Raw genomic sequence first — 24,592 nt, 5'->3', positions numbered from 1 at the left:
AGACTGTTCAGAATACTGGTTGCAACAATTGCTTCAGAGTCAGTCCTGAAGGGCAAAGAGGTCCAGGAAAGCTGGACTTTCCTCAAGAAGGAAATCAAATCGCCAAGCTACTCTCAATGATATTTGAAAAGTTGTGACAATCAAGTGAAGTGCTTGGTGACTGGAAGAAAGGCAACATCATACTCCTTTTTAAGTAAAGAGTAAGGTTAAAAGAATGACCTTGGGAACTTCCGACCTGTCAGTCTCACCTCTGTGCCAGGAAAGATCAAGGAGCAGATCCTCCAGACAGGGAAATGATACAGGAGAACCAGCATGGCTTCACCAAGGGCAAATCCTGCTTGATCAATCTAGTGGCCTTTTATGATGATGTCACTGCATCAGTGGTCAAGGGAAGAGTCACTGATGTCACATATCTGGACTTCAATAAGGCCTTTGACATGGTACCCCACAACATCCTTCTCTCCAAATTGGAAATATATGAATTTGATGGGTGGATGATTCAATGTGTTGAGGCAACCCCGCTACCAATACAAGCTGGGGGATGAAAGGATTGAGCACAGCCCTACCAAGAAAGACCTGGGGGAACTGGTGGATGGGAAGCTGGATGTGAGTCAGCAATATGTCCTCGCAGCCCAGAAAGCCAATTATATCCTGGGCTGCATCAAAAGAAGTGTGGCCAACAGGGCAAGGGAGGTGATCCTGCACCTCTACTCTGCGCTGGTGTGACCTCACCTGGAGTAGTGTCCAGATGTGGAGTTCTCAGTACAGAAGTGATGTAGACCTGTTGGAGCGTGTCCAGAGGAGAGCCACAAAAATGATCCAAGTAATGGAATACCTCTCCTATGAAGACAGGCGGAAAGAGCTGGGACTGCTCAGCCTGGAGAAGGCTGCAAGGTAATCTGATTATGGCCTTTTAATATCTAATTCAATATTGAGGCCCTGAAGTGTGTCCAATGAAGGGCAACAAAATTGGTGAGGGGTCTTGAGCACAAGCTTTATGAGGAGTGGCTGAGGGAACTGGGACTGTTTAGTCTGGAGGAGAGGATGCTAAGGGGAGACCTTATCTTTCTGTACAACTACCTGAAAGGAGGTTGTCGTGAGGTGGGGATCAACCTCTTCTCCCAGGTAACAGCAATAGGACAATAGGTAATGACCTGAAGTCGCACCAGGGGAAGTGCAGGTTGTACATTAGGAAAAATTTCTTCTCAGAAGGTGTGGTTGCACACTGAAAGAGGCTACCAAGGAAAGTGGTACAGTCACCATCCTTGGACGTATTCATGAAATATGTAGATGTGGCATTTAGGGACATGGTTTTGTGGGCATGGTGGTGATGGATTAATGATTTGATGATCTTACTAGTCTTCTCCAAACTTAATAATCCTATAATTGCTATGCTAAGGAACTGCAAACCTTACTAACATCATTACACTAGTACATTTTCCATTAATTATACTGTTATCATCATGTTGTTTAAGAGGTCCAAAATAAGACAAAAAGCTAATTTTTACTATTTCCGTTTTAAACAACCACATTAATCTAATCTCACAGTGTTCCTTAGAAGACCAACTGTTTAGAAGATTAAGTGATTAGAAGATTACTGTTACTATAGAACAATAATCTTTGTATTTTATTTAAAAAAAAAAAAACAACTTTTCACTTTCACAAAATAATACATCTTCTAAATATAAGCAAAGGGGAAAAATTTAGAGACTAACTCAAGGGATCAGGCATTTGAGGACCTGAGTTTGATTGCAAGTCATTGGCAAACTGAGAAGGTCAATGCAGCATATCATTTAGCCTCCCTGTGCCTTCATTTATCTACAGATATAATAGCAGATTTGCCATTTTTTTACAGTAATGTGAAGCCTTCAGATGAAAAGAGTTACATAAGTGAAAATGATTATATACATATAAAAGAAATGTACCTAGATTCTCATTCTTCCAGAAGTACTATTATTATTGTGATTGTTTTATTGCAGTTTCTACCATTCACTTGGGTACTCAAAGCTGCTGACTGATTTTTTCTCAAAGGCAAGTACAAAAAAAACCACAATTATTATGTCTGTGAAATCAGAAGTCAGCTTTTTAGCCTTAAAAAGCTTTTAAAGCTGCAGTGTTCAGTTTTATTTTGCCTTTGCTAAGGATAAAACGCTCCTTAGATTATGTGTTAATTAATTCAGAAGTATCTTGCACAAATGGAAGTGGAATTATTTTCACTCTTCTTTTTACTGTCTTTCCTTCCATTCTTTCACAAAATGCCTGGGTGATATTGTAGTCATAGACGAATAATACATTTTATCTCATCAATAATGTAATTACCTGAAATCAAACAACTAACTAACTGATTTGGAGATAGTAAGTAAATAACTTGGAAAAAAATAACTACTACTCTTAATATTTTACCTGTTCTCCTTATAAAATGAAGACTACTGACTGAGTTCTATTAAATAATCATTTTTTTATTTCATACCTCAACTCAAAAGAAATGCACAGCACTAGTTGATGTTTTAGACAGCATCATGCACTGGTTTAAAGGCATGAGCAGTTACAATTTAGTCCACACTCCTGCAGCTCTGAAGTTGTGGTCTGCCACTCCAATGCAAGAGCTGAACACGCAATAAAGACATCTCAGAAATAGGTGTTTGGTAATAAACATAGACACTCACCTGATACATGTGAGCTGTATTTGTTCCCAGATACTTTGCACCATACAGCTTTCCATCAGGCCACTTCACTTGAACAACCTCCCCCTCTGCAGGTGGGCCCAGCTTTAGGCAATCTCTGCTCTATTTACAAAGAAGGATAGATTCTCACGTTAGGGAGTGTGCTAATACACTTTGAAATTATCAGTAAGCTGCTTCTTACAACTTGATAATTGGAGAAGATTTATTACCATGTGTGTTTCAAGTTTTATAATCCTGCTAATGGGCTAACAGAAGATACTGTTAGCCTTTATGAAAATGAAATACTGACCAAAGAAACTCTCTTAGCAGCTTGATGCTGCACTGGCAAGCCAACATATGCATAAATCAGATAGCTATCAGCAACCGTGATACATTTCCCCAAATTAATTTCTGTCACACATTGAAAATAAAGATCACTAAAGAGCAATTGAATATGTGCAACAATTTCTTTTACATATTCAAATAACTCATGTTTTGTTAATTGCAGCACATTTTTGCTAGATGCTAACTTCGCTGACTGAAACATGCAGTTATAGATCAAACTATAAATGGTGAGAATGTCAATGAGTTCTTTGCATAGCTGATGGAGAAACACTGAAATACTCTAAATACATATAATGAAGAACAGGTGAGGTTTTCTGTTTGGCTTGTTATTTTTCAGGAGTTACAAAACATGTTTTTTTCCTGTGTTTTCACAAATTTTGTGCCTGATTTGTTGAGAATTTCAGAGCAGCACGGTTTATACTGCTGATACATCCTTGCTGTGGTTTCTTTTGCCTCACATGGCTCAGGTCTGACCCAAATGACTTATGTGCAGAGCACACTGTTCACATCAGAAACCAGTATGATGGACATGGGAAGGACCACGCCAGCTCTGTGCTCACTGATTCCTTTGAAAACACCTATGACAAATATTCACCTCCCAAAAAAACATTTGTACTTTGTAGTGACTACCTCAAAACACTTGTGATTCAGATTAGAGTTAGTTTAATGGTTTTTTCCTAGATGTACTAGGTTCATGCTATCTCAGCTCACTGCTGAGAGGCAAAACAGGAAGGGGGAAGAGAGAGCCAAAGGCTCAGATACAAGGACTCGGGGACAAGGCTCTTTGGGATCTGGTGTTATCTCAGGTTGCTGTGGTACTTACACTGTTTTCAGTCTCACATTTACATAGAATAATTACAAAAACATATTGTTGGGTTCACCTGGCTCTTCTAACTGAGGCCAGAGATTGTGACAAAAAACTTAAAATGTGGGAGCAAAAATACACTACAGCAATCCTTACTGGAGTATGATCTTCTTACAATAGCATATTAGCTCAATCCAAGCACAATAAATTGTTTTTAATCACATATATCCATGAAATTGATTCATCTCATGAGAAAAGCAGAATAACGCTGGGCTTTTGCAGAAACATTCATTCCTGCAAAACAGATGACAACGCTGTCTGTCTTCATTGTGTCTCAGCAGCTCTCAAAGGGGACAGCTCTAAGACACACCATCTGTGTTTGCCTGGCAAGGGCTTTTGTGACAGACAAGGAATGATGTATCCTTTTAGTATCACCATATATCCAATGGGTCCACTCACTTCTGGCGTTGGAAACGGCATTCCAGTTCTACCCTTCTCAGTATTTCCACAGGAAGGGGGAAAGAGAGAGGAAGTTTTTCTCCTTGGTGATGACTGTGAAGATGCTCAATAACATTCTTACACTTTTCCCTTATCAATTGCTAAAGCATGAAAAATAATTAAAAAAAAAAAAAGTCCTGACAAAGTGTCTTGAAACAAAATTTTAAAAGGCATTATGGAATGTTGCAAATTTCCTTAAAGCAAATAATCTATCAACAATGTCAAGCCAAATATTAATTTTCCAAGAACAAAAGAGTATCATGAATTGGTCCCTCTGTATCTTGCAAAAGAAAAAAGTCTCACAGCTCCTCTAGGTCAGCTAATGGAATTGCTCATATGGAATATTAACAGTTCCCATGCAAATTAATAAGGAGAACTGGAATTACGACACAAACTCATCCCTCACATACATAACCAAAGTACCTTACTTTATGGAACAACATTTGGGAAACCTATGCTAAAACCTTTGAGCTGATTATTGCTGACAGTACCTAAATTTTCTTGTATTATACAGACTTTTTAAAGGTTCTACCTTTTTACTGTAAAAATAATTCTCATCATTTTCTTCTGAAGGCACAATCAGACCTATTTTTTAGGCTGCCAAAACTAACAAAATTCAACCTCAATCTTCTCAGTTGTATCATGAAAAGTTGGGCATAAGATATGGCAATCTCTGAACATTCTCATAAGCCAGATGTAAGTAACACACACTTCAGACACAGTCTCACATATTTTAAGTTTACAGATATTCAAAGAATTTCATTACAAGCAAAACCTTGTAGAGAATAACAATTCTTAAACTTTTTTTTGAAAAACAGGATGTATTCTCTGACTTTAGAAACATATATTTTGATACTCATTACATACATTGAGCTAAAATATTAATCAATCCGTTAGTAATAAATGTTGGAATTATGATGTTTTTTTTATGCCTAACACTGCCATGAAGAAATTTTCCTACATTTTTGTTTCCTCTGATATCCTTTTGTTTTTACCACAGTGACTGAGCAACACTTCGATTCATAAAAACTGAACAGAATATCTGTAAGTACTAACTCTAGTTGCACCATCAAGATGGTGATGGTTGATACCAGCTGAATAGAAGAAAAAACATGGACCCACTCTAAGAAATAAGGAAAAAAGAAGAGAGAGAACAAAAACCACAAACTGAGAAATGTTGTGAGATTCCAATAATTTGAATTGCAGCCACTGACACCTGGAGAAAATATCTTCATTTATGCAAAAAAAAAAAAAAAAAAAAAAAAAAAAAAAAGTTCAGAAGGCTTTCATAAATTAAGGCTAGAAAGTACAGATTTAAGACAAATTTAAGAACTATTGAGAGTTCTCCAAAACTGCCAGAAGCATATACCCCCTGGATAACTACAGTTTTATTTTGACAATGTTTTTCTTTACAATTATGGTATGAATTCAGCTATTTCAAATTCAGCAATTGTTTTAGAAATTATAAAAATCTGAGCAACTTAGATCTCTTCTACATTTTATTCAAAGCAACCATACTGAAAACAACTACATTTACTGAATTCAAAGAAAGAACAAAATTAAATTCTGTGATTCTTGAAGTCAACAAGGCTAAATTTCAGTGCTGCTGAGCAAGTCATCTTCTACAGGTGTGGCTCATATCTTCAGGCACTGACTGGCTTAGAGAAGCTGGAAAGTAAAATTGATAATAGAAAGGATACTGTAGTCTTTCATGTAAAGATTGTAGTAGGAAATGATGAAATTATTCTGTGACTACAGATATCAGCCGAAGTTAATTTACTGAGGCTCTGGTCTGACAGAAAGCTAGATAGAGAAAAAATCTTAGAAAGGAAAATAGAGCATAGCTGACATAGAATATATTAGCACTTAATGGGGAAAAAAAAGTTTGAGGTTTTTTTCCCCAGTGAGGAATGCAGCAATTGAATGAAAAAGACCTAAAGACCGCAATGCATCATTCAGTAACACTTTCCAAATATTTCTTTTCTGTTTAAAAATCTGTTGTTGTTTTTTTTTTTTTTTTTTTTTCCGGGTTCAAAAACCTGAAAAGACACTCTCAAAAATATTTCTGATGTTCAGAATTGCTCCAGAATCTAGCATCAAAAAAAGGTTTTTCATGAGCTTGTACCACATTCTGCCTTTCAACTGTCAGCTTAAAGCACATCTGATCTTTCAGGAGCTTAACTGGAATCAAATCCTTCCAAACTTGATTTAGTCACAGGTGAATGTGGCATGTGATTGGTGGAGAAGGGTCAATTAACTCCTTTCACTTAAAACAGTAAGATCAGGGCCAAAAAAGTAAACATTGTGTTTCAACTCACAGCAATAACATTGGTGATTTTACCTCTCGAACTCATTTGAAAAAAGGGAAAATGCCCATACAACATTGTTTAGAGAAGGTATGAATCTAGCAATAGTCTAATATTTTAAAATGTTGCTGGAAAACAATCATGACAAAATACCAATTTTTGTTTGATCAAATAACGAGATAACTTCATTAGATCACCTGGATTTTGTTATGTATTTTGATTATGTGATTCTGCTCTGATTCAAGAGAGGATGCAGTGATGAAGGTCTCTGATTTGAACCCCCAAATGACAACATTTATCAGTACGTCTTGTTCTAAGAACTGCATATTGCCTCCCACTCATACTTCCGCAGGAACATTCTGTGGAACTTCTATCAGGATGAAGGAAATCAATTTCCATCTTGATCAGATCAGAACACTTTCTGAAGGAAACTACTAAACTCAGTTCTCACAGCTGTGCTCCTACAGTGAGCTTAGAAGGGAAGAGCAGAATTAAATATTGCAATGCAAAATATATTTCCAATCAATAAGTGACAACCTCTTCAGCTGATTAATATTACTGGAGACCAGTTTTCCCTGAACACAGTCCTAAAAAATTCAGATATATATAACTAGAAAAGGAAGATAAGATTTTTCATTGTTTGCAAAAATAAGCCCAAACATTTGTAAAGATACTGAAGAAGAAAAAATCAGTCTATTTTATACAGTATAAAATGGGAATATCATCTGTGAGTAGTTCACTCTTTAAGTTTATACATATTCACCACCAACCTGTATCCTGTATGAATAAACATCTATTGTTTTCTGCTTCACTATTACACAAAACCAAGGTTTACATTTATGAACTGGTATAACTTAGGTTTTTTTATTAGATATGTCCTTTCAACATATAGAATAGCCTCTTCTTGCTCTGAACCATTCGTTCTTCTGCATCTTGTTAGAGCATTTTAAAGGCTGCTATACACATAACTTTCTTCTACGCACTTCCCATTAGGGTATTTCTACAAAATCCACACAGCGTGGAGCATCAAAATGTAAACAAGCATTAACCATGACAGCAAACATAATCATGAGGACACCCCCTTATTTCCTAACTGAATCATTCCTATCACATGAATCTCAGCAACTCCAATTTTATTTTCCTCAACACTAACAGAATTGCCTATCTGTTATACTAGTAGGCACAGCGCTGAACTCTTGGTATTTTTCAAATCTCTACGCTTTAGACTGTATTCTAAATAAAATATTTTTTTGTTGTTTAAATTGTATTTTAATCACAGCATTTTTCTCCATGTCACTTAGCAAAATTTTCTCCATCTTCTTGACATTTCTGTGCTTTGTGTGCTAATTTGCTTTGTTTTGGAAACAAAGCCGAAAATGCCTCATTGTTTATTAAAATTCTAGTGAAATACCAGTGGCACTATAATTGATATGAACTATGCAAGGCTAAAGTGGGTACATGTGGCTCTTGCAAGAGGTTTTGTGAGCTATCACATACTTATAATACTAGTCTTGCTGGATGATTCTGTAACACAGCAAAAGAATGAAATATACAAAAGTTGTATAAATAATTTTGATTACTGGTAAAGGAATAGTATGGAATTTTAAAAAATATAGACAGAATCAGGCTGGCATTATTCTTCCCAGATGCTATCCGTTTGAAGACTGTTTGACTGTTAGCTCAAAGCTTGACAATGCAAAATATTTGTATCAATTAGCTTAGATGAATATATTTTTGTACTTTGAAGTTACTCATTATTTCTGTACCAGAAGACATCAAAACCCTCCAGGAAGACACTCCAATCAGTCAACTGCAGTCTTACATGAAGGCAGCATGAGAATCAATTTTTTTGTGCTGCTGCCTTCTGTATGAGAAGGCTCTTGAACCCCACTATGCTGTTGTCATGACACTTGTTGAGAAGGAATGGCCAAAGGCAGAGGTAAGCAGTAGTCTGGCTTCAGACTCCACTGTGCCTGATGATACATATTGTTCCATGCCTCATTCATAGGGGTTAAGGTACAATATTCTAATCCTCCTCCTGGAAGACTGAAAGCAGATAATCTAGCCCTGAGGTTTCAAAGATCAAAGAGAAACAGATACTAAAAAGATGAAATATAGCTAAATCAGACTCTCTAATTGCAATAAACCTGGCCTTCCTATTTTGCTTATCTCACTTTTATTTTACATACTAACACTTAATTTGTGTTTGCAAATTCACACACACTGTTAAAATCAAATTGTGAAATAGAAACTGTCCAATAGAAACTCTCTTATCACCTCCTTCATACTCAAATCCAGAAGAATGTCTCAAACTTTAATATCACCCTCTCTCTATCAACTATTTGTATGGAGGAAGCCAAAATACTCTCTCATTTGAGCTTTTACATTAAAAAAAATACCTGGTTTCTGTAAAAATAACTTGAAATTTATCCATAGTCTCCAGAACTTGATAACCAACACTGTTGCCCTCTTATTCTGGAGGAACTGAAATATATTTCATAGCAAAATGGGCATTAATTGTAGAATTTTAGAAACTTCAGTGGAAACTGTTACTTCTGACAGCACAGACAGAGCATGCTTACTACATCTCATTTCAATTGATAAGACTTCAGCTGGATTTCTCATTTCCAGAATCACAACATGAAAAAAAGTATGAACAACCTTAGCCTAACCATTGGGCTACTGCACAGAAATGATGTTTCCACTGACTCCAGTTAGTCCTACCTAAATTCTCCCCTTTCAAATTACGAACTGAATTTAATTTACTAACCCAATTCACTGCTGCTAGGATACCTGCCATGAGATATAGTGCTCTCTGCACTAATATGTGAAGACTGTTTGAACAGGAAAGAATGCAGAGGAACTGAACACGTGGTGAACAAGTTGTCATTAAGAGTTAGCTACCGCTGTACAAACCCTTGAGAGAACAAGGTTTCCGGGGCAGAGCAGGAAAGGTGCCTTCCCTGTACCTCTGCTCAGTCCTGACGTCAGAGCTGAAATGTCCCCAAGGCCATTCTGCAAAGGCACTTAATACAAGTTGTCTCCTCTGCTTATGTTATTTCAACTAACATTAACTTTCAACTTTAGTGCTAGTGATTAAGCTCCCACAGTCATGCTTACCAGTAATTGTTTTATAAGGAGCACGACCAGTGTGATTATAACAGCACCTCTGATTTAGAAAAGCTTGTCATACAGACAAATAGCATACTGCAGCTGAAAACAGTGAATGTATCTACCAACACTATTAAAGCGGAAGTGAAGACAAAGAACTGTAGAAGCTCTCTGAAATCAACTGCTGATGTCAAAAGACTGTCAAACTGTTTTTCTTTGAGAAACTGATAGTATACAGTACTCATGCAAATTTTTAGAAACACAAAATTAGGTTTCATATGTTCCAAGACAATTTGAATGAAAAGGATAGTGGTAGCTAATTTGCCACAGTCAGAATTTTATCTAAACAGGAACAGCAATTTACACAGTGCATTAGCATTTGAAAGAGCAGGCCTGATTCCCAGGAGTGCAATTCTGGTTTTGAATTGGTATAAATTCAATGAAATCACCAGATTAACAGAATAGTTACTGTAATTCAACAAATTTAGCATTGGATCACAGACCTCATGATATAAAAATACTTTGAACTCATGCATATTATGTTGTCCTTAAAATGTTGCTGATTCTTCTCTTACAAAGTGAATATATTTTTCACTAAAGGGAAACTAGAAGTCAAATTGAATCATGCATTCCTTAATATGCCAATTTTTTTTTACTTTATATGCAGCTTAGAAATTTACTATTTCAGCCACATAGTCTTTCAGCAATGCATAGTCTTTTCAGTCTTACATAGTTCTACATAGTCTTTCAGCAATAATGCATATTCATGAATAATGCTAACTGAGAGATACAGAATTGCCCAAAAGACTGTAATTCTAGCCTCTGATATAGAACACAGCTTAGGATGTCCACGGTGGTACCGGGCATCAAAATAAAGTGCAAAACAAAGGAGAGTGAGGAAGTCTTACTGTGGGGTACAAAATGCTCTAGAAAACAAAACTCATTGTCTCGTTAGAGCAGTGTGAAAGTGAAACTGGCAAACACATCAGGGTGTTTGACTCTGCTCAACTGAAGTACATGGTCTCCTTTGTGCAATGGAGAAACCTTGCAACAGTTACGTGAATCCTACCATATCCACCTATTTCCTAGCCACTCATATTACATATACTACAGAATCACAAAGTGGTCCAATCCCTTTGGTCTGGCAGGGAAACCCAGAGAAGGGTGCCCAGGACAATGTCCAGGCAGTTTTGAAGATCTCTGAGGTGGGAGACTCCATAACTTCTCAGTACAGCCTCTGGCATTGCTCAGTCAACGTCAAATCAAAAAAGAAAAAGTGTAGCATTTCCTGATGTTCAGGAAGGGCCTCTTCCATTTCAGTCTGTGCCCACTGCCTCTTATCTGGTCATTAGGCACCACTGCAAAGAGCCCAGCTCTCTCTGCACACTTCAGGTACCTATATACATCAACAGAATTACTATTTTTTTCTATTCTCTAGGTTGAACAGTCCCAGCTCTCCCAGTCTTCCATAATGGAAAAGATGCTCATCAACCTGGTGACCTTTTGTTGTACTCTCTCCAGTATGTTCATGTCTCTCTTTCCCTAAGGAGCACAAAACTGGAGACAAGTAAGGATCTAAAGGCTTAAGCTTCCTAGTAAATCTATTGCACTCAGAGGACTATGAGAATTTTATATTCTGTTCCAGCCATTATTTTCTCCCTCCAGTGAGAGGGCAAGGTGGGAAATAACCTACTTCTGAAATATACAACAAATAGTGTAATTTGCCAGATATGAAAATCCTACAATTACTGGTTACCTCAGAAAAAAGCTGGAAAGGCAAATAATGCTGCTCCCTCATCCTAAATTCCCACTTGATCTGTGATTCCTATCTGATTCCAGATATTTTGTTGTGCCCCACATGCTCAAGATAGTGGTGTTCATCATGGTGCTGGATACAGACAGACACTCACTTTTGCAAATACAATAAACATTTCAGTGCATTTCTGTTTCTCAGCTGCTTCACTGCAAAGCCAGACATTTAATCTTAAACCACAAAATAATAGATTATCTTCCATTTTGTTTCTTCTGCTCAGCTGTGACATTACCATCAATTCATGTAAGTTCTGTATTGATAAGGTTCTGTAAAGCACTGTGTTAGAAAGTGGAATAGACATTACACATAGGAAATTGTATGAAGATAATACTTACATTTTAAGATTTAATTTGCTCTTAATCTATACTGTATTCAATTCTTATGCTTATCTATTATCTTGCTACTGTAACAGGAAACTAACAAAAAGCAAAAACTGCAGAAAAAAACATTTCTGTTTTCTATTATAAAGTGAAAATATCTCAGTTAAATCAACAACAGTTATAGTACTGTACAACAAATTTCATGTTAGAAATAAGCTACTGCATATTTTAATGCTCTGCAGCTTCAGGAATTACAAGATGGAATGAAAGCCTCCACTTGGAAGGTACCTCTCTTCTACTTTTCAAAGAGTTTGATTTCAACTTACTGAATTTCAAGACCACAAGCTCTTTCAAGCTCTTGATTTCAAGACCACAGCATTAAAAACAGGAATTCATTACTGTTCGTATTCAGAAGTGACAAATAATGACTTGTATTTGTAAAGCACAGCATAATCTGTATCAGCACTTGCAAATCAAGTGCAGAAGTTCACAATTAAAAAAAAAAAAAGTGAAAAAAAGTGACATCAGTTTTTCAGAAAACATATACATGTAACTTTTTGACATGTTTTCAACAGATTTAAAACAAAAAAAGAATTCAAAAGAGAAACCCAAATTTCCTCTTCAGAGATGGTTCACACGACTTTCAAATGTACTTTCCAGAATTTTTCAGATGTGCCTGCCAAAGTTCACATTGTAAAAATTGCCGAGTAGCAAGTTCACCTGTATAGCAGATATGTTTACAATGCTGAAAAATAATATAATTGAACAAGTTGAACATGAGTAGTGCAGCATTTAGCTCAATGTTGTCTCACATTTTTTAAAGCTGGTAAACCTATTATAATTAATCATATCTCTTTTCCTACATTGTTCACCTAGTCCTGAGAAATTTTTGACTACATTTATACCAAACACAATCTAGCCTCTTGTTCTCTATCCTTTACGTTCTCAGAAATTGCAGGTGCTGATGATGCTGGAGCACATCCAAAGTATCTGAAGATTGCATAGAATGAGTATCAATTCAAATGTTTTCATTTCCTTGGCCACTGTACAGTTAAATGTCAGTATAATAAAAGTGAACAATATTCTATTATTCTCTATCAGAAATCTAGTGGATCTTTCGCAGATAAAAAGACTGCACTATCATTTAGGGGTTTGATTTGAACAGGTAGGCAAGAGAGGTAAAAGGAGAAAGGAAACCCAGAAAAGAAACTACTTTAAACCAGTCGGGAGTTCTGTCGTTAATAATGCCAGACAAGATTTATGGGGAAGAAAGTTACACAAGTCCGATCTGTAGGACACTGCATCCTTATGAGATTACCAGAGCCAGACACAAGCCCTCTATTTTTCTGTCTATGTGGAAATCAACACAGTCAACACACTGCTTCCAAATGTCACTTGTCCAAGCAGTACATTGTTTCAAAATCAGTAGCCACACATGTACTAACATATGTAAATTGAGAAGCTTATTAAGTGTTCACACTTAATCCATCCACAGTCCTGCAGACATAATCTTGAGCTCTGAATCTCTATGCCTGACCACTGTAAGCTTCTTCCTAATTGTTACTTTCTTCCACAGGCCTCATTTCCCAACAAATTCAGAAATGAAGGAAAACCGCCTTTTTTTTTTTTTTCTGAACTATGCCAGCATTTATTGCACCACTGAAAGCCACTTGTCACAGACAGATAATGTCAGTAGTAAAGAAGTAAGACTTTTTTCTTGAAGCTATAAGCCAAGCACTGACATTCAAAGGCCCCAAAGCACTACCTTTTTTTTCCCTACACATGCAAAAAGTCTCACCAACCTAACCGCACACTGCAGGTTTAAATTGATGTTCTCTTCAGCCTGCCTGTAGAGGAAATAATTTCTGAAGAACTGCCCAGCTAAATCCCATTGGTTCTGTATCTCAAAGGAGGATGAAGCAAATTTGTTCTGTCTCTCAGCAGCCTTACAATAATATCCCCAGGACAATCTGTATTCTTACCCCTACACCTATACTATGTCGCCTCATCTTGGGCAACTTCCAAGATAATAGATGCCTATACAACTTCAGACTCCTGGAAGACATATAAGGTAGAAAGGATCGTTCAGAATATCAGTAAGTCCATATTCAGCAAGAAAGAAAAGATAATTGGCAAGCCTATGCACACAGTATATGTATACACTGGAGTGTGGGTCATGAGTTACTGAAGCTTTCATTTCATAATTTTGTAGAGGTGTAAAGTGAGCATTTGTCAGCAGGGACTGAGGTAGAGAATTGCAAAGAGAGTCTCTGACTGAGAAAAGTATTTTTTTAAATAGCTTCTCAAATTACACTGCTATTATTCTGGCAGGTCTTCCTTCAAATACTAGTAACTAAAATGAGCTCAAATTTATTACAAAGAAAGAAGATTATAATTTTAGGTTCTGTGAAGTTTAGGAGCAAGCTGTGAAAAGTTGTAGCCTTCTTGATAATTTCAGTGATGTACTTCAGCTGTCAGAGTTCTAAATAGTCCTGTTCTTCCCTTTTCTGATAATGGTGATTTTAAAGTATTGACAGGCACAAAAAGAGAGCATAATCTACACTGTCCTCCTGATGGCAAAGGCTCTCTTGGGTGCACTACTCTAAGAAGATACTTAAATTAGTATCAATGTAATTCTGCTGATGAAGGTTAAGTTTTCCACATATCATTGTGGGTGCATCAGAAAACAGTGCCAGACCCAAAACACACAAATCAAGCTACATATTAGATAAACCAGCTAGACATGCAAAACTTCCTTGTTCCTGCTTTTGACAGGTGTAGTAGAGATGCTGTCTTAAACTACACCTTAACAATTTCTTAGTAGTAAAATTATGGCATTTTATCAAGACCTTTCATAACATGGTCTGAAAAACAAACTCATGGACTCCAGAATATATATCTCCAAACACCTGATCATACACACCTCACTTCCGCATCCCTCAAGATGCTATTGCTTGTAACAAACATTTACAGCAACATTCCGTGAGCTGAAACAGCATTTAGGATGTGTCAGGGTTTTGGCTGGCAGAGATCATTTTTGTCACAGAGGCTCATATGATGTTCTCCTCTGGATTTTTTATGAAACAGTGCTAATAACACAGCTACGTGAGAGCTGTTGCAGAGCACTGCTTCCACAGAGCCAAGGATGCTTCTGCCTCTTCTGCTCTTCTTCATGCCAGGATGCTGGAGAAGCACAAGAAGCTGGGAGGAGACACAGCCAGGACAGCTGGCCCAAAATGACCATGTGGATACTCCATAGCACACAATGCCAAGCTCTGCAGCAAAAGCTGAGCTGCAGAAGGAAGAACGAGGGCATATTGTGATCGACAGTGTTTGTCTTCCCAAGAAATTTTCATGTGATGAGCCCTGCTTCCCTAGGAGTGCCTGAGTATCTATCTACCTGCCTGTGGGAAGCAGTGAATTAACTTCTTGGCTTGTTTTGCTTGCACACACAGCTTTTGCTTTACTTTGTAAACTGCCTTTGTCTCATTCTAGGATTTTTCACACTTCGGCCCTTCCAATTCCCTTCCCAATCCCCTCTGGGGACAGTGAATGAGTGGCTGTTTGGTGCTTAGCTACCTCCCAGGATTAAACCACAACTGGATGGTATTCAATTTATTGCTTTTAATCAGTAAAGTCCATTCTGGGTTGTAGGCATGACAACCTACAGATCAGCTTACAATCTGTGTGGAGAATCCCTAGATTTATAAACTTGATGGTAAACTAAAACACAGTGTGGATGTGTCACAGACAGAATGAGTAAGTACTCTTATTTTTATTCACCTAGTTTGCTTGACAGCCACAAGGTGAAAGCATGACAGCAAACAATTCTGAGTAAAATGGCAACTGGAGAACCACAGTATTTAGTGAGGCATATGGCCTGAAACAATGTCTGGCAGTTCAGGAGAGATCTGCTCACCTCTCCTGTAATCAGACATACCCACAGACTCACTTTTGGCAAAGCATGTTTATCTGTAACCTCTTCTCTTCCTTGGAATAAATATAATTTGCTGAGACCTTTCTTTCCCCAGTCAAGAATACTGCAAGACCTCCTTGTTTAGCTGAGATTTCAATAACATAAAAAACATAGGAACAACTGCATCCTTAGCTCTAATTTCAAGTTACATGTATGCATATATACGTGTGTGTGTGTGCAGTTATACTTGCTGGTAAGCATTGTTGACAGCTACAATATATAGAAAAGCAAATAAATAAGTAAACAGTTAAATAAATCTGACTAAGAATATTAATTTACAGCAAATTGCCAAGCTGTACCACTGAAGATATGACCAACAGGCATGAAAAAGAATTGACCAGGCCAAAGACCTGATATATTTCCTGATGCGGAATTAATACACTGACATCTGTCCTGTTGAGATGGACAGAATTCCTCCTAGTGCTGAACTAGCAGCTGTGTGACAAGCTAGAGTACATCAGTCCTTCAAGAAGTAGCAAGTGTCATGCTTGTTATTTCTCGGAAGCAGTTACTCAGGGCTGCAGCATATGCATTCCACCCTTGCATGTTGGCGCGGTTAAGGTAACTGCCGCAGCTGCCATCTCACATCCTTTAAGATATCACATACTATCCCTTCACTGCAGTCTTTCTGTCATTTAAAGAAGCTGTCCCGCTGTTTCTGTCAGAAAATGTGTATCCGTAGACACCTCTTTGCATCCTCTAACACTTACCAGATTGAGGGAAAGCTGGCTTCTTAGCACACCAAAATGCTGTCTAATAGGTTTCAACACTGTAATTGAGGAGTGATTAGCCAAAGAAATTCTGACGAGGCAGAAATCAAACACAGTACAAGCGACAGCTTGAAATAAAAGGAATCTATATATCTAACACCTATAACTAATAAATCCTGATCTATGTAGTAAATGTGAATGCAAACAGTAAAAAATACATATGAGAACAGAACAATGTACACCCTGCTTTGGAAGTTATTGAATGCTTACATGCAAACAGTTTCAAGAAGCTTTGAGACTGAAATTTCCCTGCTCCCTGTTTTTCTTCTTAAAAATAAATCACTGTGTCTGAACACTGGAATTGTGGTCTATTGTGAGCTGAGCTGAAATTATGTAGAGGATTCAGCATATAGTGGGAAAGCAGAAAGCTGCTGCTATCTTTGTGAGCTAGTTGAAAAGTGAAAACAGATTAGAAAAATAAGTTCTTCAATAGGCAGCAACATTGCTTTCACACCAGATTTGATGAATAAGTCCTCCCGGCGGCACTAACACCTGATACGCACATTGCATGGATTAGCAAGTTTTAGTCCAGGCAGAAGAAAAAGCATTTTTTTTTCTCCCTTCCAGTAACGGCTGCAGGTATATTATCTAATGAAAACACAACAAGATTTCTCTAAGGAATGTGAAATTCGTTTGGTGTTTCCATCAAACAATTATATGTTGTTCATCCACTATCTAGGAAGCACTGAGGCATATCCAGACCTGATTACATTTATTCTTAGCTCGAGATCAGAATACCCCACTAGGGTGGCAAGCAGTTTCTCATCTCTGTCATACCATGATGCAGGCATACACAAAAGAGGGGTTTCTAATAACAGTACAGCCACATTTGCTTAATATCTTGATCATCCTAAATCAAAAGTTTGATCATTAATGGAGCCTTTCAGAGTGTTTCAAATTAAAGGATACATTTTCAAAGACACGTAGCAGGGAATTGCTAACTGTTTTCTATTAACAGCAGTGGGAGGCATACAGCTCAATCCCCATACACTACTCTGAAATGTACCCTTTCAAAATGCCATATTTTCAAAAGGCAAACAACTTTTCAATAACTATGAAGCTTCTAACAACAACAGTATCATTTCCACCGATGCTATCTGTCAGCTAATGCTACCTCCAGGAAAACATTAGGCCTACAGAAAACAGAATAGCTCAAAGACATCTTTACAGTAGAGGAACATAGAGGAACCCGAACCTCTGGAGCATATACTAAGAAGGTATATATTCTTATGCACTGGTGTGTACGCCAGACTCTCCACCTCCGCACAGGGCAAAGTAAAACCAGTTTGGCAACACAAAGCACTTCTGCAAGCCAGTACAGCCTGGAGGCTCTAACTTCTAGAGATTTATCTGGAGGTACACCAGAAAATAAGCTCAGCATAAAGAAGCCTCAGACATGCATGAAGGTTAAAAAACGATCAGTCACACTGCAGCACAATCATCACAAAGCACCTGATGAACAGAACAAATGTTATCATCCAATCTGCTCATTGTAAATGAGGAGGGAAAAGAAGTATTTTCACAATGGTTTGCAAATTCTGTTCAGATCTGCTAAGTTCACAATGTGGTCCTTAACAGTTCTGAAAAACATGGCAGTTTATATAAGTGCATTAGGGAAATAAAAATCTCAACTGTTTTTTGGAAATGCAGTAAACTACACATTCTCCTCCCTGATGATTTTTATCATTAATAATGTAATCTCACAAGCTAAACATCAGAAGGTGTAAACAAGTTGTTAGAACTGATTCATGAGAGCTATTCTTCCCATCACAGCAGGATTTTTCTATTCAGCAAGGAATTTTTACAAGTTATCTCTGAGAGACAGATAAGGATACATGGAACTCCCTCTCTCATCTCCTTTATTAAGTACATATTTCTTATTTAATTAAAAGGCTTTGTAAGATTACTTCTGATACATTTGGTCAAATGGCAAAGACTAATTAGAACAACCACTATTTGGAAGCCCATTAGAAAAAGAATCAATCTCAGCAGTAAAAGTAACAAACACAAACCAAACATTACAATATTATCTCCTCAAGGTCAGAAGAAGTAGTTCAAGATGTTCCAGCTCTCTAATCTTCAAAAACAAAAGGTGAATAGCAAAACAAACCAACCCCTCAAAAAGAACTGTTATCTAAGGAAGTACTTACCACGATGTCTTCAGGAAAAGTATCCCGACTAAAAGAGCCATCATCAAACATGACTTCATAGAAAAGCTGTGATGTCACTCCAATGACTCTGCAGCTGTAGTATCTTGTATTCCTGTGTTTTGCGATGACCGTCTGCCCAACTGTAATGGTCTTCTCACATGTTTTAGTTCTCTTGAAAAAAAAATTAGAAGTAATTTTTAAATACCAGCTTACTCATCAGAATTGTATCAATGTTAAAACTGAAAGAAAAATAACCCTCAATAAAGAAACATTAAATGCAAAATTGCTCCGTACCATCATGATTGTACAAATTTAACAAAGTTTTTAATTTTATGAGAAAACAAACAGCATCTCAAGAACAACAAATTACAGCACTCAAAAATATCTTTTCAGTTTATACCTCTCACCATTTCACAGTAGAGAAAGAATATTAATTAGCAGAATTTGTACACTTTCTTTGAAGTTCTCGAAGCATGGCAAAGTTAGGCTGTGGTCTTGCTTGTTTTAGAAGGTTTTTTTTAAGTCTTGTATTGTGACATGATTTCTCATAATTACTTTGCTATTTTCTGAATGGGACAGAAAAATTTAATGCATCTCCAGCTCATGTCAGAGCTGTCCACAGGAGTCTATCTGAGGAACTTCTTAACTAGTACTGTGCAGAACATTTGCTTGAAGACATCAGACAGCACTGATCGCTCTTCACTTACTCATTTAGTATATCAGTACCAATCATTTTTTCTCATTTTTCACTTTGCATTCAACAGAGCTAGTTACATCAATCAGAACCGTGGTAGGGTTGATAAATTATGCAAGAATTCTACATCAATAACTGTTTTTAAATGGTTTTTATAAATAAAAGAAGAATAGAATCTTGTAAGTCAGCAAATGCTCCGAAGCTCACATGATGCTGACAGTTGTTAAGCATCAACTTCCAATTGAAGTATACCCTGGAACTTTCCACTTAAAAAGCAATGTTCTTCACAAGGAAAAAATATGCAGGTTGCCTCTTATTTTTTTCAATGGAAAATACAACAGACACAAAGAGCACAATAACACTGTTTAATAGAGCTTCCTATCCTGGTCAAACACAGAAAGATCTTCCCTGCAATTTTGATTATCTATTCATTACCTCACAAAGGTCCATTTCTTTAAGCAGGACAAACTAATTGTGACTTTGGCTACATATGACTGGATGAACTTTTCTTACAGTAGAAGATACAAAGACAAGGGGCAGCTGCAATAGCATACAGAAAGCACTAATTATTTTTACTAGAAATGCTTACATAAGCAGCTTGAAAAAAATCTTACGACATATGCTACAATAACTACTGATTTACCTAAAACTGCTTTTCAAACCTTCAGAGGCAATGGATTCCTCAATAAATACAGAAACCTAAAAGTGTCTCTGGAGAATCTGGAAAATGCTCTTTTTAGCATTAATATCAAAGGGAGAACAAAAAACATCACATGTTATTTTTGTTAGATTCCAAACATTAATAGAAGCATCAATGCATCTGGGGAAAAAAAAATAACTGACATCTTCCTCTTTTGTGGAGACTGCAGTCACTGTCATGCCTCTTTCTTGCGCCAGTTTCTGAGATTTAAAAATTTTAAACTTCTCTGCTTCGACAAACCAAATAGGAGTATTCTGTGCAATTTCTGGAGACAGCGCACTAAATCTTTGTGTGTCAGAACTCTGCCTGACATAAGCATTTGGAGGATTTAGCTGAGCTCACCTCAGAGAGAAAAATCTAATAATGTTTCCAAAGTTTACTTCAAAATAGTGTTTTGATCGTATATATAAAGTATTAAACAATTCACCTGGATTTTCCATTTTATATTGCTACTTATATAGTTAATTCTGTTGCTTAGTTTAACTGCAGAGGAGCAGAAGAAAGAAGAAACCATTTACTACTATTGCCACAGGAGTGCTAACATGTCAGTTAGCACTTCTTATCCAACCTTGAAACATATGTAAACATAAATGCTCATTTTCCAAACAATCCTTGACTTCGGTTTCTTCAGTTGAAAAAAATCAGAATCATAGTGGAGTGCATTAGTTCAATCATTCATATGAGACAACTGGAAGTAGAAGTTTAAGAGTACACTACAATAATCGGAGGAAAATATCCCTATTATAAGGTTTAAATGAATAAAACTTTGAAAATGGAACTCTTCTGAGAAGATGGACTGGCAAAACACAGTATGTCAAGAGACCGTATGGGCTTATATATGATAAAATATTTGAAGAAGAAATGCCAAAGCTCATTAGAACAAATAAGAATGAAAAAGAAATGCATCCTAGCTCAAGGAGACGATTTGTTAGTCTGTTATCTTGTTAGAGTTCTTGATTTATTTTCCAGAAAAAAGAATTGACAAGCACACTCCAACGACGTATTGCATGTCCCAGAAAACATTTCCTGTCAGAAAATCCTAAGAATTTATTGATGTTAAGAATGTCATTTTTGATCAGAAAGGACAGTTGTTATGTAAGTCTATCAGATTAAAGGAACAGCTGTGGTAGTTACCAGATTATTGAGAAAGCTGTGGTTTAAAAAGCATGATTTTAACAGTACCTAAGCCAAGGATGAACTAAGACAGGAACAGATATACAGAAAACAATGAGATGCAATGGAAAAAAAGTTAACCTCTCCTTCTGTCTGTAAACCTCAAAAAGATAAGAGGGAAAATGACTTTCTCCTGCATTTTCTGTATGTCAGGACTCAAAAATCTTGTTAAACAAAATACGTATGTATACATATGTATATTAAATACTAACTGCTAGTTAGCCTGATATAGTTACTTAATGGATATCCAAATATCTAGGTATCCTCCCTGACTACAGTTTGTAGTGGAAGATCCTTAAAATTCTTATTTAAATACAATAAAGATTTATTTGATAAGGAAACATGAACACGAGAAACATAACTCTCCCATCATCATTTTCTGCTCATTCCTCAGAATTGCAATTTGGGCACAGAAATGATGCATGACATTTCAAAAAATATGCCAGTTCATGATTTTTGACTCATTTGTCCTTCCTATGGCATGCCTCTAGTCTCCTGAAAATGTTGAAGTTGGCAGTAGTTAGCAGACAGTGGCAATGACCACTGTATTCACATGTATTCAACAGAAAAAGGATCTACAGTTTCCCCCTTATAGTATCCTTTCACAGTCACTGTATGCTACAGAGATAAAAACTGTCCAATAATAGCAAATGATAATTTAAAGCAGATCAGAAGCAAGCATGTAACTGAGGCTGTCTAGATATCTCTTCTGATTGCACTTTCAAAATGAAATATCACAGACGGATATGTTTGTTTCCAGCTGACATTCTCTGACCTTCAGTGTTATTTTTGCTAATCTTGTATGAATTCTTTGGTGCTTTTTCCCCAACAGTACTGTCACATATAACATTTTTTTCTCATTTTCTTGTGTATAACAGGGGTTTAATCAAAATAAGCCCATGTGGAACACCTATTCTCAACTGTAGTTCCAAGTGTTCTGGCAATGCGATGAAAAAACGATGTGAAGGACACATTTCATACTCAGAAATAAACGTGGTTTGACCATGGAAAATTCAAAAAACATGACCTACTGTCTGTAGGAAGCAAATCACAGAGCCTTTTTTGCATACCTGCACTCTGACTTACAAGAACAAATTAATATAGAGTGCAACAGAAATAATTCAAACCATTCTGCAGAACACAGCTTTTCTCCTAGCAAACCACTGTATTATTTCTAAAGCTGTACCTTCAACAAATACAAGATATATGAGTCTGTGTGTATCTAAATAATACATTTTTGAAACTTCATCTCAACATTAAAAAAAATCAAACTCTTAACGTGTGTATTTACTTCATTTGACACCACTGTGTGGATGCAACATTAAGGCTTTTCTTTTTGATTGTCTTTATGATGATTTTTCACCAGAAGACTTGCAAGTATTTTCCATGGCTGACATTAAAAGAGCAGTCTAGGAAAAAATACCGTAGATAACTCAAAAGGAAAATGTGAAAAAGAGTTATGAAAATGTATCAAAGAATGATTTCAACACAATTTGTATGAGACTGCAGCAATGAGTTATCTGGACAAAAATTTCACTTCATCATTGCAATAAGTGCTTGCCTGAGGTGAAAAGATACATTAATATCAGTAATAATACATTTTTATCTCACATAGTAAGTTTGCGAGTTTCCTGTTGAGCAACTTCCTTGATTTACATTACAATACTGCTATAGATACATGCCACAGTTTTTCCTGCTCCTCTTGGTTGCTGAATTTTGTGTTGTTTGTTCTTTTTTAAACTTGAAGGAAGTAGCAATCAAAGATATTCCCTGGGCATTCAGGCACATATTCACATCAAGAGCTTTTGTTAGTGAAACATTGGACAACTGTAATTTTGTTTCCTTGAACTGGGGAGAAATAGCATCCTTGCTTTATGTGGAGTGCTTTGAACTACTAAATACCAGGAGAGATTTGTTCTTGCTGAAAAGAAGATGTATTTCATTCCTGCAAAGATTTGCAGAGAGAATCTGCATGTCCCTTGTTCTGTTTGTAAGCAAGGAAATTAAAATAGACCAAAAAAAAAAAAAAAAAGTCATTAGAATTAGGATGCACAGTTGTACCTAATAGTGAAAAGCAATATAATGTCTGCATGAAAGACTAACCAATAGCTAAGAAAGGTATAACAAGAAAACAATGATAACAAACATTCCAAACCTTAAAGGCATGATTAGGTTATTCAAAAGGTAGAATTTAAAACTGATCATAAATAAATCCTTGACACCTTTGCCACAGTCTATTGGCCTTATAATGGATTACAATTCAGCTTACATAATGTTAGTATTGGGGGCTGCAAGGGTAGGCTCTGTAAGAAGGGCCTAGCAGCTGCCCCATGGCAGATCAGAGATGCTGCCCGTGGGAAGCCCGCATAGATGGATTGGTGCACGAAGGATGGCACCCTGTGAGAGGGACCTCATGTGGAGCAGCAGAAGAGTGTGGCCATGGAGGAGCAGCAGAGAACAAAGCACTATGGACTGACTGCAGCCTCCATTCCTCATTCCCCTGCACTGCTTGGGGGGGTTAGGAAGAAGAGTGTGGATGGAAGGAAAGTGCTTTTAGTTTGCTTTTAGTTCTCACTGCTTCACTGTCAGTAATTGGCAGTAACTTAAATTAATCTTCCCCAAGCTAAGTCTGTTTTGCCTGTGTCAGTAATTGGTGAGCAATCTCCCTGCCCTTATCTCTACCCATGAGCTGTTTTGTCCTATTTTCTCTCCCTGTCCTGCTGTGGAGGTGAGGTGAGAGTGGTGTGGTGGGCAACGAGCAGCCGGCCAGGCTCAACCCCCCGCACTCACAGCTAACTGAAGATTATCACAGAAAAACTCTCCTTAACAAAATGTCTGGCCCTTCCAAACTCAGGTCCGAGGAAAAACAAACAAAAAAACACACACTATTTTTCCTTCTCTTCAGCACATTTGATGTTGATTTGAGCCAAGTGAAAAACAAATAATGCAGATTTTTTTTTTCGAAAAGGTGAGTTTAGCTTCTTTCCAATTGAATTTGACTATCACTCACAAAAGCACTTTAAAACAGCTACACAAAATCTTTCTTGTTTTTTTTCTGTTTCTTCAAAAAGAAGAAACTATTTCTTCATGTTTTTTTCTTTTTGACACTACCAAATACAGGTCGTGAAAATCACTACAGATCTGGGGGGAATCCCTCTCACTTTATTACCATTGTGTTGAGTGAGACAAGCATGTGCTTCATTTCTAAGCTTTCAAAATAATAGCTGTTTCAAAGGGTTTTTTTCTCTTCTAGGGGAAGTGTATGCTA

At 36.9% G+C, this 24,592-nt stretch overlaps 1 protein-coding gene across 11 annotated transcripts in view; it reads right to left on the bottom strand.

The window, feature by feature from the left end:
* Positions 1 to 24,592, bottom strand: part of KDM4C (lysine demethylase 4C) — a 309,184-nt gene that overhangs the window by 6,691 nt on the left and 277,901 nt on the right. For all 11 annotated transcript variants that reach the window (XM_046905735.1, XM_040655989.2, XM_015280207.4 and 8 more), the window contains 2 exons: positions 18,758 to 18,928; positions 2,667 to 2,786 (listed from right to left, as the gene is read on the bottom strand). In XM_046905735.1, coding sequence (XP_046761691.1) covers positions 2,667 to 2,786; positions 18,758 to 18,928 — 291 coding nt within the window. The remainder of the gene's footprint in view (positions 1 to 2,666; positions 2,787 to 18,757; positions 18,929 to 24,592) is intronic.

This window comes from Gallus gallus, chromosome Z, assembly GCF_016699485.2.
Source record: "Gallus gallus isolate bGalGal1 chromosome Z, bGalGal1.mat.broiler.GRCg7b, whole genome shotgun sequence".
In the NCBI taxonomy this organism is placed as follows: domain Eukaryota; kingdom Metazoa; phylum Chordata; class Aves; order Galliformes; family Phasianidae; genus Gallus; species Gallus gallus.
Note: the sequence above shows the minus strand (reverse complement) of the source record. Positions and strands in the feature narration are given on the sequence as shown.